Source organism: Sinocyclocheilus anshuiensis, unplaced genomic scaffold, assembly GCF_001515605.1.
Source record: "Sinocyclocheilus anshuiensis isolate Anshui unplaced genomic scaffold, SAMN03320099.WGS_v1.1 scaffold185, whole genome shotgun sequence".
Taxonomy (NCBI): domain Eukaryota; kingdom Metazoa; phylum Chordata; class Actinopteri; order Cypriniformes; family Cyprinidae; genus Sinocyclocheilus; species Sinocyclocheilus anshuiensis.
The window spans coordinates 2,708,095-2,725,954 of record NW_015539887.1 but is presented as its reverse complement, the minus strand read 5'-3'; the positions used below and the strand labels follow the sequence as shown (position 1 = coordinate 2,725,954).

The 17,860-nt window shown below is 38.4% G+C and overlaps 2 protein-coding genes across 3 annotated transcripts in view; one reads left to right on the top strand and one right to left on the bottom strand.

The window, feature by feature from the left end:
* dscc1 (DNA replication and sister chromatid cohesion 1) overlaps positions 1-3,213 on the bottom strand; it is a 5,574-nt gene extending 2,361 nt beyond the window's left edge. The window contains exons 1-7 of the mRNA XM_016482270.1: positions 2,924-3,213; positions 2,606-2,774; positions 2,370-2,504; positions 2,082-2,172; positions 761-899; positions 596-648; positions 332-489 (exon numbers count right to left, since the gene is read on the bottom strand). Of these exons, the coding sequence (XP_016337756.1) occupies positions 332-489; positions 596-648; positions 761-899; positions 2,082-2,172; positions 2,370-2,504; positions 2,606-2,774; positions 2,924-3,093 (915 nt within the window). The 5' untranslated portion in view covers positions 3,094-3,213. The remainder of the gene's footprint in view (positions 1-331; positions 490-595; positions 649-760; positions 900-2,081; positions 2,173-2,369; positions 2,505-2,605; positions 2,775-2,923) is intronic.
* A 1,605-nt stretch (positions 3,214-4,818) lies between these two features.
* The window catches only part of LOC107685573 (DEP domain-containing mTOR-interacting protein-like), a 40,595-nt gene continuing 27,553 nt past the window's right edge, over positions 4,819-17,860 (top strand). The window contains exons 1-4 of one of the 2 annotated variants that reach the window (XM_016482209.1): positions 4,819-5,173; positions 5,514-5,613; positions 10,072-10,250; positions 10,981-11,104. In XM_016482209.1, the coding sequence (XP_016337695.1) occupies positions 5,528-5,613; positions 10,072-10,250; positions 10,981-11,104 (389 nt within the window). In that variant the 5' untranslated portion in view covers positions 4,819-5,173; positions 5,514-5,527. Of the gene's footprint in view, positions 5,174-5,201; positions 5,614-10,071; positions 10,251-10,980; positions 11,105-17,860 lie in introns of those variants that run through there. The other variant, XM_016482208.1, reaches the window with a different exon arrangement.

The window sequence follows — 17,860 nt, the reverse complement described above, 5'->3', positions numbered from 1 at the left end:
ATAACTATCTGTATATAAAAACAATCGAAGTCTATGTAATGTCCCCATTTAGATAGCTAAGTAAACGCGTGTGTTTACAGTTCATCATATTCAAGATATGTGTGTGTAACATAGTATATCCGTCTGGAGAGTAAACAAAAAAATTCACTAGCCAATGGCAATTATATTGCCAAGGTGTGCGTAGAGGGTTGATATATATATATATATATATATATAAATATAAATAACTACATCATATGAAATAAATATAAAACAAAAACTCATTAGGGCAAAAATGCCTGTGTATATCTTGAATATGATGAACTGGGTTACTAAACTAAACTAAACTCACCCGGAGCTGATCCAGTCTAGCGCTCATTCCCTCAGGAACGCTCTGCTGCCAAACCTCCTGGAACTCTGACAGATTGAACTTCACAGCGTTTTGCAAGAGCAGCTGAGCTGTGGCTCTACATACTTTGTCCTCATCCAGTGCATATATCACCTGTCCATCTAAAAGGAATGTATAAATACGAACATGTGAATGGGGAAAAAAAAAAAAAACAGGGTCCTTTATCCATCAAATTTATAATGCACAGTGATTATAAAAAAAACTAACCTTCATTACTGTAGCGTCTTCCGTAACAGTTCAGACAGTGTTCTATCATGGCTCTGATTAAAGAACAAGTCAAATGTAGAGCGTTAAAAAAAAAGAAAAAAAGCTTTTTTCGATGATCTGCTGTTTTCTCTATTCATAATTCTCTAATATTTCATCATAACTCACTTTGGCTCAAGGGATCCTAGTTCTTCCAGACAAACACTGAGAGGAACTTTGCTGAAAGACCAAGACTCTGAGTCCACCAGCTGGGTCACATGACCCAGGAGCTTCATCTCATAATCAAAAGCCAGGATCCTCCAAAATCCTACAAACACAGGTCTGAGTTTAAAGGGTTAGTTCACCCAAAAATGAAAATTCTGTCATTAATTACTCACCCTCATGTCGTTTCAAACCCGTAAGACCTTTGTTCATCTTCGGAACACAAATTAAGATATTTTTGATGGAATCTGAGAGCTGTCTGACCCTGCATAGACAGCAATACAACTGAAATGTTCCCAAGTCCAGAAACGTAGCAAGGAGATCTGTAAAATAATCCATGTGACATCAGTGGTTCAACCTGATGGACTTGGGAACATTTCAGTTGTATTGCTGTCTATGCAGGGTCAGACAGCTCTCAGATTCCATCAAAAATATCTTAATTTGTGTTCCGAAGATGAACGAAGGTCTTACGGGTTTGAAACGACATGAGGGCGAGTAATTAATGACAGAATTGTCATTTTTGGGTGAACTATCCCTTTAACAACTCCCTTCACCTATAGTGAAGACATTATCCTCATAATAGAGGAAGATGCCCTCCTTATTAATATTATGCATTTACTGATCATTTGAAATACATTTAGAGAATTTTGCATTAACTTGATCTTCCAATATATTCTAAACTAAAGTTGAATAAACTGAAACATTTGCTAATTTAGTTATACAACAAAACTGAAAATGATGAAACTACTCGCTACTAATTCTTCAGTAAAAAATGTCTGATTTCAACAGAATCTGTTGTACAGAAGTACATCTGAAATAATTTCAGTAATTTTGTATTTATTGTATTAACTTTTGTCAACTATATTTATTAATGGAAAATTGTACATCAGATTATAAAAATAATTATATACAATACAATAATTGTATGATGGACAGTAAAGAAGTTTAAAATGTAAGTTCATTATTAAACAGTAACTGTTTTTATTATTAAATATTAACTCTAGAATTGTAAAATATAAAAACTTTAAAATAATTACTAGATTAAATAATAGTAATATTAATAATAACAATAACATCCAGAAACAACAATTCTGTAGGACCCATCTGCCCCAATTCTAAGAATCCCCCACAAATTTAAATTAATTTCTGAATCGACAAATTCCCCAAATGTTTTTACATCCAATACATATCTTCAAAAACATAGAGAATAATACATTGTTTTAGGGGTCACTCTTCCAAATATTTTATTTATACATTTAAAAAAAAAAAACCCATAACATTAGCTCACCGTCAATTTCACAAGCATGGACATTTTGAAGATGCGCCTCGATTTCTTCTCTGCTTGCTTGTATTCTTTCAAGAAGGTCATCCATAGTGTACTAACAAATGAAAAATAAAAACAAAAACATCTGATGTGACTTTTGGACAAGATGAATAAGCTCAATTAAAATTTTCAAAGCTTTTAAAAAGTACACGTATTGGTAATTAAATAAAGTAAACGTAGACCCAACACACCAAAATCGCACATACTTTGAGTACAGGGCAGGCTAACTCTTTCTAAACAGCAGTGGTATACCTTCGGTCCTGGCGCCTCCTCCTGCATGCCCACCGCTGGACCATCATATGGATTCTCCATGAGAAGTTTCTTCAGCTTCTTTAACCTTGGCCTCTGCCTTCTCAGCTCCCAGTAACAATTTGAAAAACCCCAAATCTGGAAAATAAAAATATTATTTGACAATGCACATAATCAGCATTAAACTATCCATCAATAAAGGATAAAATCTCATCTTCAGGTACGACTTCTCCAGTGACCTGTACATGCAGGAGTTGAGGAGACGCTGAGATGTCAGGCAGCTGATCTGGAGTTTTACATCCTGGTACAAACAGCAGCAGATTTGACGTGTCTGCAATTTTCAAGTCGTACGTCTTGTCTTCATTGCACAGAACTGCACGCTCGTCTTTATCACCTCTGATTATTAGACTAATGAAAAACACAGACATCACGATGAATGATTCCAAAAGATCATGCACTACAACATTGTATTTAAACAATTGCAATTCATTTCTGGCTAAATTAATACTGAGATGGTAAGTTGTTCTTTCAGCTTAAATGAAAGTAATAATAACTACCTCTTGCCTGCTTCAATGAGTTTGCAAAGTGTATCATCCAGCTCCATGAGACAGTAATCGCCCGACGATACATTGTCTCCGAAAGAAAGACAGTAAGTGACGGGCTGCAGGTCTTCTTCTTTTACTTTAGCGATTTGTAGTGTGGCTTGAACCTCTTCTAATGTCCTCATGCTGTCAAAATGTGTTTTATCCAAGTCGACTCAACATAAAGGCTTGTGCTGTTGTCAGCGCTCAACTTTCCCGCAATATTTTGGCCGGAAGATAAGGTTGATTGACAGTAGTAAGAGCCAATGAACGTTACGCTGTTGTAATCATAGACATAATACATACCTAGACGCCTCATTGGCCGCTTTGAGCCGTTGCTGCGATACGTCAACGCGTCCGCCATGTTTGTGAAGGCAAGACTGCCTTAAAAATAAATGGAGGTAAACGGCGGAGCTGCGTTTTTTTCTGGATAAAAACACGATAACGTTTACATTTATCAACCGATTTCAGAGGTTTGTGATCTACATGGAGTTAAAAATAACTCTGCCTCCAGTTATTTAGTTAGGTTTGGAAAATTATTAATTTTCGTAAGAAATTGTGAAAACTCACACTTGTCTCACTTGTTGATTTGATTGATTTTTTCGGTTTACAATTCTAATGTTAATGTAGTATAACTGTGACATATACATGTTTTGTAATTTGAATGTACATTAAGTGAAATTAAGTTGTTTCATTGCTTTCTCTGTCTTCAACCCCAACATTTGAGCTTTTATTGTGCTTCAGGTCAGAACAAAGCTCATTCCCTTTGAAATACTGGAAGAAAATCAAAAGAATACATCTTTAAGCACTAATAATTTACCATCATTGAGAAAATTGAATAAAACCAGCGAATACAAATCAAAAAGTGACACTTGGTAGTCTGCTTTTTATTTTGATAGCACTCTATACAGATAATTATTATGTCTATGGTTGTAATAGTGTGTAAACGTTACTTGTCCACTAGATGGCGCTTCATGGCACGATTTCATTTACTGGCCTGTTCTTTTCTGTTATTGTTTTGATGCCCACAAAAATGTGCAGTGCCATTGAACACTAGCTCTACACAGTATCATGTCCCCAAAAGGCGTGTCTGTTTTCTTAATACATACTGTCCCATATTTTATCTCAAGAATGTTGTCCTTAGTAAACGTACGCTTACTTTAGAAAAGCTTCAATTGGGCAAAATCGTTTGTTGTGGTGGACATGACACCACAGCTGTGGACTGTTTGTAATTTTTAATAATAAAATAAAAGAAAATAAATAAATAAACAAATAAGTAATTAAGCACGTAAATAAATAAAATCACACATAAATAATCACAATAAACATGCAATATATTAAAATGGTTTATGCTTATCTCACTCTCACTTTTCATATTTAAAAAAGAATAATTTATATTCTTATTTTTATATAAATAATTGTAGATTTTTAGATTTCAGAATTGAAAAAAGTTCTGTGACGATAAAATGTATACTAATACATTTTAAATAAATAAAAATAATTTATTTTATTTTTATTGTTAATTGTATTTCTTATGCATCTGTTAACTGTTTTATGATTATTTTAAAATCGGAAAAAAAAATCCTTATTTTAAATGCTAAAATAAGCATTTGGAATGACCACTGTGTATGAAATGTGCCATATAAAATTAATTTATATTTATTAATATATATATGTATGTATATATTTAATTTTTAATGTCTTTCATATAACACAACGTAAAATGTTTAAACCCATGTTTTGAAGAAACATCAGCATATTTTGTTGAATTTTAATCTTAGATAAAAACGGGTTTTGCTGGGTGTTTAAAGTGAGTATTTGGGAGTACAGTAATGGGCTCCAGGCTCCGCCCCCTATGAGGATGGTCAAGTTGACTCGCCCTGCAACATGGGCAGTAACGTGCTTTCAGGGAGGATATAGTAAACAATTCACAATATCATGAAGAAAGCGAATCGTCCCGAGTCTGTCTTCAGGAATAATCTGCTGTTTGAAGCTTCGGTGTGATTTATTGCAAGGCTTTGCGGTTTATGCATTTAAACACATGTAACTTACTGATGTACTGATGATGACTGAGGGCACTTGATGGCACACAAAAGACACAAGTTATTTCGAGTCGTTTTGAGCTGTGATCAACTGAACAGTGATGCTCTGTAAGTGACATCGCTGCTATTCCTCTGCAAACATCATTTCGGATCAGTCTGACGTTTCTGCATCGAAACAAATAAGGTAAACAATGTTTTCTCCCTGCGTGTTTATTTTGATGTTCTTACATCATGGAGACTGATTTGAATCTTTCGGATGACATTTTGCATGTGTAAAACCACTTAACATGCCGTTGTGTTGTTTTCACTCATTTCATTCAACTGGGCACGTCTTCTACCTCAAATATTAATGCTGTCATAACAGTCATCACGCCTATCCCGATCTGCCATTTGAGAGGCGGGCGTGTTCAATACACCCAATACAAACTCAAGCACGCTGTGCGTGTCAGTTCATTTCACAAACAGAGCTTTTTTCTCCCCCGAACGCTGATTTGTCACATTTGCGTGTATGATTTCATATTCAGCTGGGCTGTCAGAGATGGACGGCATCGGGAACACCATGCAGAAGAAGGCTGCTGAGCTGGAGCGCATGGCCGAAGTCCTCGTTACAGGAGAACAATTACGGTAGGTGTGGCTTCTTGACACCCCAATTTCACCGACGCGACGCGTCAAAACCAGAACGCTCCTATTTAAATGAATGAAACTGCAAGCGCGACGTCGCTAAGTTTGTCGCGTCGCTATCAGTAGATCTCTTTAAATGTGTCACTGCGGCTATTTAAACAATGAATCCAGAATAGAGTGTCATGTGTACACTTTACTCCTTTATTACACATTTGGGATTGAAATATAGTAGGTTTAGTACATAAAGACCGGCGTTTGGCACACCTATTTGTGACCTTGGACCACAAAACCAGTCATCATAATTTTATACATCATCTGAAAGCTGAATAAATAAGCTTTCCATTGATTTATGATTTGTGAGGATAGGACAATATTAGGCTGAGATACAACTATTTGAAAATCTGGAATCTGAGGGTGCAAAATAAAATCAAAATATTGAGAAAATCGCCTTTAAAGTTGTCCAAATCAAGTTCTTAGCAAAGCATATTACTATTCAAAAATTAAGTTTTGATATATTTATGGTAGGAAATTTACAAAATATCTTCATGGAACATGATCTTTACTTAATATCCTAATGATTTTTGGCATAAAAGAAAAATCGATCATTTTGACCCATACAATACAATTGTTGTTACAATTTGTTGGCTATTGCTACAAATAAACCCGTGCTACTTATGACTGGTTTTGTGGTCCAGGGTCACATTTATTTGTCATTACACAATTTTTCCTTTTTATTTTTTTATCTTTTAAGTCATGAAATTAAAATTCACCCAGTTTATTTTGTAAATTCATGATATAGATTGTAAATTATTCATATATGTAAAAATTTGATTAAGGATTCTGACATTCATTTTTAAAAATACTAATGTGCACGGATAAATAATTTATAATAAACACTGCACTTCTTCCCGGTGGCATGTGACGGACTTCTTCAGTCATTTAGATGGTTCAACCAAAAATGAACATTTTTGATTTTTGAAAAAAAAAGATATTTTGAAGAATGTTGGTAACCAAACAGTTGCCAGTAGCCATTGACTTCTAGTATGGAAAAAAATATGGAAGTCAATGGCTACCAACAACTGTTTGATTACCTGCATTCTTCAAAATATATATTTTGTGTGTGTGTGTTCAACAGAAGAAAGAAATTCATACAGGTCTAGAACAAAATGAGAGTAAGTAAATGATGACAAAATTTTCATTTTTGGGTCAACTATTCCTTTAAGATAAATACAGAGCAAAATTACTGGGCCATCAGCCTGAGAGCATCTCTGTGACCCTACATAGGACAAACAGTTTGGAAAATGAATGGATGGGGATAGTAGACATGTTTTTCTTTGTTAAAGTCTTGGTTTATTCATAAAGTACACAAAAGACACCCATTTAATGGAATGACCTCTATAAATCTGCTGGGGACAGTCTTGTATTCCATTGAAAAAATATATTTTTGTTTGCAGTTGATCACAACCATGGTGAATTTTTGTGCATTATGTGACTGATTGTGGAACATGCTTGTGCCTCTGTCCTTTTCCAGACAGCTGTTCTGTTCGCAGTGAACTGTGACAGTGATAGTGAATGAAGCAGAAAGGTGTTTAGTCAATACATCTGATTAATGATTGCAGAATCCCAGTATAGGACGCAGTAGTTTTTTTTTTCTTTTTTCTTTTCAGAATTTCACATTAACACTTATTATTTAAACCTTATTTATGAGCTGTTTTATTGTGTCTTGTACAGGATTTCACATTCAGTGTCCTGCATGTGCTTTAGTTTCAGGTGTGTATAATAATAATAATGTTAAGGGATCTCTAACAGACCCCCTGGAGGTAAAGACATAATTTGGTGGGTGAGAGAAAGCTTTTATTTCCTAGATGTGTGGGAATATCAGTATCACAGGACTGGTTCTGTTGTTGTAGGTCACAGTGAACCAGTTTTATCTCTCGATTGCTGGTATCACTTCCACCTTGCTATGTAAAGCTGACTCAGGTTTGTATAATCAGTAATCAGGCGGTGACAGCAGGCCCACATTCTACCCGGTCCCAGCTCAGGTGTGCTTGATTCAGGTGTCGGGCCATCAGGTTAGCTCTGCCCTATCTAGGTTTGTTGTTCATAGTCAAAACAGAATTGAGTTCAGCTTGCGGACAGGTTTACATGAGAATACAATAGAGGGTTTTTATCTGGAGAGGCAGTGACATAACAATCAGAAGTATTACAAAAAAATAAATAGATTGAACTATAAGATAAAATAGTGAAAAAACACTTATTTATTGTGGAGTAACATTGTCCAACAGCATATAAAGTTTATCACTCTCTTTGGTCACATCTATACAGAGTTATTATTGTAGTTTTATTTTTATTTTATTTTCAGTTTAGTTTAGTTTTCATTGGTTTTCACTGTATTGCTGTTTGGTTTAGTTTAATTATGTTTTAGTATTTTAGGGCTACCAAAATACTAATATAAAATTGCTCATTAGAAATGTATTCTTAATTAATTTAAAATAAATGTAATGGTATAATTGAAAATTTCTCAACAGTCCAGTGTTTTTATGGCATTTTAATTATTAATGCAGGCGAGGTGTAAAGGCAGCTTCACATTAAGAATGATAAATATGAAGATAGCAATAACTATATCAGTATCCATGCCAACACAATTCTTCTGTTTACTATAAGCGCATGCTACAGTTCTGTCGCCTGCCACTGTAAATGCTCAAGCTCTTTAAAGCACGATAGATTCTGATTGGCTGTTGAATATTTTTATAACGATATTGTTCCTCTGTGTCATTATGGTTAGTCGTGGTGTGGACTGTTTTTTAATTTAGAGCAATTTTGAAAACTATATATTTATTCTTATAGTTATCTGCCTTGGTGTGAACGGGCCTTAAATTTATCAAGTTTTATAGTATATCGTGTCAAAAACTAAAATGAATTTGGGACCATTTTTGTTTTATTTTAGTTAGCATTGCAATCATGAATATCTATTTTAGTTTAGATTCCATTTAGATTCCAAGTTATGTTAGTCTTTATTTTTATTTCAGTTTTTATGTTTTATTTTCATTCATGATAATAACGCTGCATTCCAATCAAATTAAATTGATATGACTTCATATAAAACATGAAATGATAATTAATTTGAACCAATTAGTCCATTGGTTCCACATGACTGCAAACCACATACATATTAATTTGCTTCCTCATTTTAGTCGTCCCCCACATACCACTGGAATACACCAGGCGTAGCTGACATTTCACTCAGGCTATCATATGGTAATGTTGTACCACATGTCTCCCATTGCTCTATTGTTCGGTGTCAAAAAGTGCCAAAGTGCACTTTAATGGTAGCTGCACACTGCTACAGTCATGTGAGGCTTTGTTCAGTCACTTGTCAGCCCTGTGCCGTTGCGTCAACTGCTGCATGACTGCTTGTTGCTGATAATATAATTCAGAATATGTAGCTATCAGTGTTAGGACAAGATATGATGGTCACAGTTATGGGGTGCGTAAGCTTTGCCTGCACACTTTGAGCACTTTTTATGGCTTATTGTAGTTTCTGTTCTTGTGGTTGTGAACAAATTGTTTCTACAACTCTTAAAGAGACAGTTCACCACAAATGAAAGTTCTGTCATTATCTACTTATCCTCATGTTGTTCCAAAGCTGTATGACTCTCTTTCTTGTTCAGAACACAAAAGAAGATAATTTGAACTGTTTTTGTCTATGTAATGAAAGTCAGTGGGGTTGAAAACATTTCGGACCCCTTTGACTTTCATTGTATGGACCAAAATTGTTCTTATGTATGTGATTGACAGAAGAAAGTAAGTCTTTGTTTGAAATGACAGGAGGTTGAAAAAATGATGACAAATTTTTCTTTTTTGTTCGAAAAAAAAAAAAAAAAGTGGAGGTGTGCTGTTCTATGAAGAGAAGAAATGAAAGTGACCAAGGTCTGTCCTGGTTGTCATAAATTCCTTAATCTAAGACAGAGGATTAAGTGAAAGGTGCAGTAAAACTATTGCATAAGTTTAGATGACATAATAAAGATGAATACAATTAGACAAATCCAATCCAATTATGATAATAACCAAAGACATAATAGACAAAAGCCACATGTTGGATCTTGAATTTTCACAAACTCAAGGTTAGTCTAAACACATTACACATTTGAGGTGAGGTGAAGTGAAATATGAATTTCCATTTTATAATTGTCTCATTCTATGTCAGTTGTAGGTTTTCCTATCTGGAACTTTTCTACTTTTTAAAAGACAAATCAGAAAGCTATTTTAGGCTGGATCTCCATGGATTGACCCAGGAAAGATAAAGCTCTGTAAATGTAGGTATGGAGGTCAGTTTTAAAAAGTGTGTCGGGAAGTTACAGGTTTTGTATTGCTGGTTATTTAATGCTGGTGGCTGATTGGAGATTTCACACCAAAATGTGGCAAGATGGTGGTTGCTCTGATTTATTTCCTGTTTTCCAGGCTACGGCTCCATGAATCTAAGGTAATTAAAGACAGGAGGCATCATCTCCGCACCTATCCGAATTGCTTTGTGGCCAAGGAGATCGTTGATTGGCTAATTGAGCACAAAGAAGCATCTGACAGAGATACTTCCATCAAGATCATGCAGAAACTTCTTGACCAGAGCATCATTCACCACGGTGGGTTTGTCCACCACATACTGTATTTGAATTCCTAGATTTGTATTCCACTATATTAAAGGGAATGTTCACCGGAAAATGAACATTATGTCAATATTTACTCATGTTATTATACAAACCTGTATAAAGATGATCCTGGCTGCTGTTTTCCATGCAATGAAAGTGAATGGGGACTGAGGCTATTGAGCTCCAAAAAATGAAAAAAAAAAATCTCTGTAAAAGTATCATAAAAGTGGTCCATTAGAATTGTGCACTGCATTATAAGTGTTCTGAAGCTGTTCAATAGCTATGTTGATGAACAGACCGAAATGTAAGTCATTCTTCACATCATTTGGCTACAATGTACCAGTTTTGTCCATTTTTGAGCTTTGGCCAAGGGGGAAGGTCAATGAATACCAGCTTAAATTTCCATCATTATTAGAGTTTCAAAGTCATATTGACCGCTTTTAGGATATTTTTAGGGTATTTGTTGTTCTCATTTTGGAGACTATACAGGCCAAGTCCCCATTCACTTTCATTATATGGAAAAGAACAGCAAGGATAAATGATAACAGAATTTTCATTTTTGAGTTAATTTTATGTGCAAAAGTTAGACAAAACATGATCTCTGTTACACTGTCGATGAAGCCAGTTTGATCTTTAAACCCTTGCTTGTAGCAGTGTGTATTGTTAACTTTTCAGCTGCACTTAACTTACAACAAACCTGTTTTGAATCTGTTTGTCCTCACAGTTTGTGATGAGCACAAGGAGTTCAAAGATATGAAGCTGTTCTACCGTTTCAGGAAGGATGATGGAACCTTTCCACTGGACAGCGAAGCCAAAGTTTTTATGAGAGGCCAGCGGATATATGAGAAGTAAGCGCTTTCATACATGATTCAAATTCTGAGAGGTTATTGAATTATTAATAGTTTACTATTTGTTCTGATGTCCATTTGTTAAACATTAACATTATCATGTTTTTCCTCTGCTTCTTATTCATTATTGAGGTAGAGGTTGTTAAAGACCAAGCAAGGTAGTTTCCTTTCTACTCTTCCTCTCTAGGATGTGATTGTGTTGTTGTTCATGTGTGACACAAGTCTGTACATATTGATTTTGAGCATTTGGAGTCTGTCCGGTAAATGAACAGTGTCCATAGAAACACAGGTTTCAAGCAGATCAAGCATGCTGTGTTCCAGCTGGTTACATTTAGAAGGAGCTGCTTAACCTGCAAGTTGTTGCTTTGCTGATGTAGCTCAGCTCAAAACCACACTCTCTATATGTTTACTGTAAAGTGGGAAAATACTTCCTTTTGGTTTACTGTTTACTGCACTTTTTTTTTTTTTAAGTTGATTTAATATTCATTTTATTTTATTAGTTTTCGAGTCTTGGTTTTGTCTTGAACTTTCCTTGTCTTGACCTAAGTATTTTTTTTTTTTTATATATATATATTGTAATAATTTTTAACATGTTATGTACACTGAAAAAATTGGTGGTAAAACAGTTTTCATTCACAAATTGCTTTAAATATTATAAATAGTTGCCAAAAAAATGGCAAATAACACATTGAATTAAACATGACATTTTGAGGTGGAAAAAAGGAAATAGTATTTTATTGTAACACATACTCCAATAATCTTTGTTATATTTACAACCTCAATTTTTTTACGCTGTACTGTTATCCACTGCTGTACATGACTCAACAGTTAAACAGTTATTTGTTTTAATTACAATTATTTAATAGAAAGTAGCAAATAGACAAGGTGATCTAGTCATTTCTAAATTAAATTAATTTCTAGTAATTTAGTCATTCGTAACCTATGTAAGTAATAAGTAATTCCTCAAGGATAAGGAGGAACGTCGTAATATTTATTTTGTAAATATAGAAGCTGCATTTTATACAGTTTTTTTTTTTTGGTCGGATCTTAAAAAAACTTGTTGAGAATCTCAGTCCTAGGGAACATTATTCTGGTTCTGCTTTGTCATGATTGGATTGTGCAATGTTACCTAGATTTTAATAAAACTGATCAAGGGGGTCCTGACATTAAAAAAAAAAAGGTCATTATGTTTTAAAATGACATTTGTTAGACATGTAAAATAACTTCTATTTAACCACTATTGAAGGTTTCTTTGAAAGATGATTATAATATCAGTTCATTTCAGGTCTTAATTTCACTTTGCAATGGATAAAACACAAGGCAAGTGCTTTTTTGGTTGCATCATGTAGTGAAATATTAAAGTAGTGAACTGTTGAAGCAAGGTTAATCTGAGCCATGAATGGTTTACCCATCTTGCAATAGCAGCTTGTGTTTGTTCTGCGATTATGTCCAGGATGAGGTCGAGGTAGCAGCATGCGGTCTCTCTGTCCTGCTGCACTGTAGACGTTCCTCTGCGGGCCGTCCTGCTCTTGCATACCAGGAAGATGAAGTCCAGTGGGAGACATCTGTCACACAGACCACCAGTGTGCTTTTATGTAATCACCATGGACACATTTGTGTTGCAGTCAGTATTTGTAGACTTTGCTCTTAGGGAAGCTTGTTTGGTTCGCTTCTCATTATTGCTGAAGAGCTCAGTCTGCTGATGGAGCATACATATAAAATGTTTTTCAGAGTATATGGAGTACTCTGTCTAATTATGGGTCTAGAACTACATAGGAAAATGGCCAGGAATGTTTTGTGATCTGTTTCTAAGTGACCGTGATTAGCCTTTGTCAACTACCTTTGTATTTTTTATGCCTTCCTGGTGTTTTAAAAGGATTGTTTGCCAGTGTACTTAGTATATCTATACTGTGGGCTTGGGTCACTAAAGCCACATTTTAAAATGAGGCGTATGGTCCCTTAAATATCTTCAAGAACTTCCTGATTCGATGTTTATTCAGATTGTTCCCTTTTGTCCTAATGGAGGTTTTATGTTGTAATAGATGTTGAAAATATCTATTAGCATCTGAATCCCTTTACTCCTAGATGTCCACCTAGAATTCCACTACTGTAGAAATGCATGCTGAAAGAATAAAAAACAAAGAATGCCTGTATTTACTCTTTTTATAGGGTTAATAGTGCTTGAGGGAACTCCTGAAAAGCACATCCACTGTCCACTTCCACTTTAACCATCAGTTCAGATTTTAACTTGCTGTGGCAATATTTTACCTGGCTCTACCCTTTAAAATGATACATGTTTACATGTTGTCTTTCAGCAACTTACTTGAATGATGAAAAAAAATGATTAATGAATATTAATTTTATATCGTTTCTTTTAATTTTTATTATATTATAAAATAATTTATTATATTATGTTTTAACATTATATATTACATGAAACATTTTCAGGTAAATGTAATATATGATAAAGATTATTCAGTGTGTTGTAACATTTTTTAAATATTTTACAGTTGTAAAAATCTCAGCAACATCTGGATAAATATTGTTCCCTTTCAGTCGATCACTCCCGGGTCACGTCGGTGACCGACGAATTGGGATCTCGCTTCGAGAGACCAATCTACTTTGAGTGTAAACTAAACGAGCCAATGCACATTGGCAATGTGATGATTGCATCCAGCTGCCGCTGATGACAGCGAGAGCATAAATAGGCAGCAGGTGCAACACATACCAGCTTTTCGCTTTGGAGCCGATCGACAACATCGTTCTGCTCCGGCAAAAATAGCTTTGTGTGTGACGAGTTCAACGTGCTCTAAGGGAGCTTTTGTGTTGGCGGATGGCGTTTCAGCAGTGGTCGTTCCTGTGTCGAGTGGGTTGCACACTTCAGGCTGCATTACCTCCTGTTGTGCTGCAAGCGGCCATCTCCCCTGTGCGCCTCAGCACCTAGAACAGCATTTCCCTGAAAGAGCTTATTTTCCTTAAAGAGCTACACGGTGCGTCTTTGTAAAGACGACGGATCATCTTTTTGAAGATGCCGTTTCACCCGTGCGTTTCTGGATGCGGTCGTTACCAGGCGCCGGGTGATGGTCATGATCGCTGGCTCACGTGTCTGGGCGTTAAGCACGCTGAGGTGGAGTTCGTGGATGAGTCATGTTCCCATTGCGGGAAGATGACCATCTGCGGACCAGTCTCCGTTACCTCCAGAGGGGCGGAGTTCCGTTGCCTCTGCCTCGATCTAGCTCTCGTCCTGGCAGCAGCCAGATGAGGACTACTTCAGGCAGTAGCACGGGCGGTCTGAGGGTTACAGTGGTGGAAAACCCTCCAGGGAACCAACTCTCGGGGGACCATCGCTCCTCTTGCGCTCCGCAACCAGTCGGGCTGCCAAAAGAACGCGCTGGGCCCTTTTCAAAGAGCATACCAGTGGTATCCTTCGGCCGGATGTCGATCACTGCATCGGAGGGGGAGCTTTCTGGAGAGGAAGATTCAGCTGCGCTGCCGCCCTCCGGGGCGGTAGCATGGCCTGAATCGGTTTTACAGCAGCCCCTACTTCATTGTACCCAAGAAAGGCGGTGGGTTACGACCGATCTTGGACCTGATCGGCACATGAAAGTACGCGTCCTTCAGGTCGATCGCTGCCAACCAATCTCGGAGCCGCTCAGGTAGACCTGCTTGCCTCTCCCTGCTTACCTCTCACTGCCAGTTGTTTTACTCTCTGACCGAGGGAACGCTTGGCACGGACGCACTGGCACACAACTGACCGCGGGGCCTGCGCAATATGCGTTTCCCCCAGTGAGCCTTCTCGCGCAGACACTCTGCAAAGTCAGGGAGGACGAGGAGCAGGTCCTGCTTGTGGGGCCTTACTGGCCCACTCGGACCTGGTTCCCAGAACTAATGCTCCTCGTGACAGCCCCTCCCTGGCAGATTCCTCTGAGGAAGGATCTACTGACTGTGCACCCTGTGGCACCCGCGTCCAGACCTCTGGAGACTTCATGTCTGGTCCCTGGATGGGACGCAGAGGTTCTAGGTGACCTACCCCAAGAGGTAGTTGACACATTTCACTTCAGCGCGAGCTCCGTCTACGAGACACGCTTACGCCTTGAAGTGGAACCTGTTCGTTGAGTGGTGTTCTTCTCACCGAGAAGACCCCGGAGATGCTCGATCAGAGTCGTGCTTTCCTTTTTGCAGCAAGGTTTGGAGCGAAGGCTGTCTCCCTCCACCCTTAAAGTCCATGTTGCTGCGATCGCTGCTAACCATGACCTTGTGGAGCAGAAGTCCTGACCTGGTCACCAGGTTCCTTAGGGGGGCGAGAAGGTTGAATCCTCCTCAGCCTCCCTCTATATCCTCTTGGTACCTGTCTCTAATGCTCAGAGCACTACAGCAGGGCCAATTTAAGCCCTTGCAGTCAGTCGAGCTAAAGTTTCTTTCAATGAAAACTCTGCTTCTGATTGCATTGGCCCCCATCAAGAGGGTAGGGGACCTGCATGCATTTTTGGTCGATGAATCGTGCCTAGAGTTTTGGCCGGCTGACTCCCAGGTAATCCTGAGGCCCCGGCCCGGCTACGTGCCCAAGGTTCCTACTACCCCCTTCAGTGGTCAGGTAGTGAACCTGCAAGCGCTGCCCCCGTAGGAGGCAGACCCAGCCCTAGCTTTGCTCTGTCCTGTCTGCGCCTTGAGATGGTACGTGGACCGGACACAAAGCTTCAGGACCTCAGATCAGCTCTTTGTCTGTTACGGAGACCGGCAGAAGGGGAATGCCATCTCTAAGCAGAGGATGGCCCACTGGATAGTGGATGCCATCACCCTGGCTTATCAGGAATAGGCTGTGCCCTGCCCGCTTAGGTTGCAAGCTCACTCTACTAGAAGTGTTGCATCCTCTTGGGCGCTGGCTCGTGGTGCCTCGCTGACAGATATTTGTAGAGCTGCGGGCTGGGTGACCCCCAACATGTTCACTATGTTCTATAGCCTTCGTGTTGAGCCGGTATCCTCCTGTGTCACCTCAAACGGGTAGAGGCACTGAGAGGCCCCGGTTTAGTGTTGGCTTGCTAAAATTGCTCCAGAGTGTACGTACTGTAGACCCTGTCGAGCTCCTCCATCCCCTCGGCAGCCAGACGTGGCGGTATGTAGAGACGTAAGTGGATCCCATATGTGTAAATTCCACGGTATAGCCTTAGAGCCCGTGTTTCCCCTGCAGACTTCTGCCATTTTCCAAGAGGGTTACAATCACCTCTAAATCTTCCATATGCACCTAAACGGTTATCCATATGTGGAATGCCAGGTGGAACAGGTACGTTTTCCCAGTGTTATCCAATCTCACTGAGTGGGTAGTGCTACGACAACAGTGGCTGGCCTTGTTGCGAGCCCCGGCCTACATGAAAAGGGGGTGCAGGTGGCTCGCACAGGACACTGGAAGGGGCAGCACCCGTGGCGCTTTGGTAGGGATCCCAATTCGTCGGTCATCGACGTGACTTGGTGTGACTGACTGAAAGAGAACGTCTTGGTTACGTATGTAACCCTCGTTCCCTGAAGGAGGGAACGGAGATGTCATGTCCCGTCGCCACGGCTGCTGTACTACCGCTGGGCGGCGGGGTTACCGGCTCAGCTCCTCAGCGAAAACCTGGTATGCGTTGCACCTGCTGCCTATTTATGCTCGCACTGTCATCAGCGGCAGCTGGATGCAGTCATCACATGCCAATGTGCATTGACTCGTTTAGTTTACACTCGAAGTAGATTGGTCTCTCGAAGCGATTCCCTCCTTCAGGGAACGAGGGTTACATACGTAACCAAGACATTGCATATTTACAGTATACTATTCAAACATTTGGGGTCAACATGATATGGTTTTAAAAACAGTAAAGTATTACTGTTTTAAAAGTATTCAATATTATTTATTTATGTGATGGAAAAGCTGAATTTTCAGCTGAATTACTCTAGTCTTCGGTGTCCCCTTCAGTGTTCCCTTATTTTTGAGCTCTGACATTGTTTCTCATGACTTGGCAAGACTGCAGCACTAAACAATATTTAGAGAGAGCAGCGTTGCATCACATTAAAATGGTGACCTGCTAACAGAAAAGCTAGATATAAAAGAATGATGATCAAAAACGGTAAGGGGCTTGAAACTAGGTCAATGTCACATTTCTTTTCTTCAGCAAAAGTCAGTCATTAATATATGGTTGCTCAACTGCAAGCAGTTTGAAATCGCAGTTTGCCTTGGAAGGCACAAGAATAGACTTTGTATGGCAAACATTTAATACGAAGGCTCATATTGCTGGCACAGCATGTTGACCGATAGTGAGTAATTTGTGCCCTTGTTTGGCCCATTGGGATGTTTGCTCAAGCTGTTTCAGCTGTATAACACTCTCTTTCTTGAAGATATTGACCCATGGCCTGCAATTCTAATATCTACTATGCATATGCTTCTATTATTATAAATGATCAGTTCTGAAATGGTGGAAGAGCCAGCAAAAGTTTTATTTTCCTCAGTTTTCTTCACGTTTTCTCTAAAGACTTGTATCTCTCAAGGCAATCTTTATTTAGCTATGATTGTGTGCTGACAGCTAAACAGCATGTCTGAAAGCGTTTGGTTTTGACCCGTCAGCACCTGCCTTTGAATGGCGGAGAATGTTGCATTTCTTGAAAGTTCAGTTGCTTTTCTTTTGTTGTTGAAATTGAGCAGCATTATGAACTTTGACCTTGTTTTGATGAAATGTGAAAATCTCTTCAGGAATCATGCTGTTTTTTGGTGAATGATCTCTTAATGAT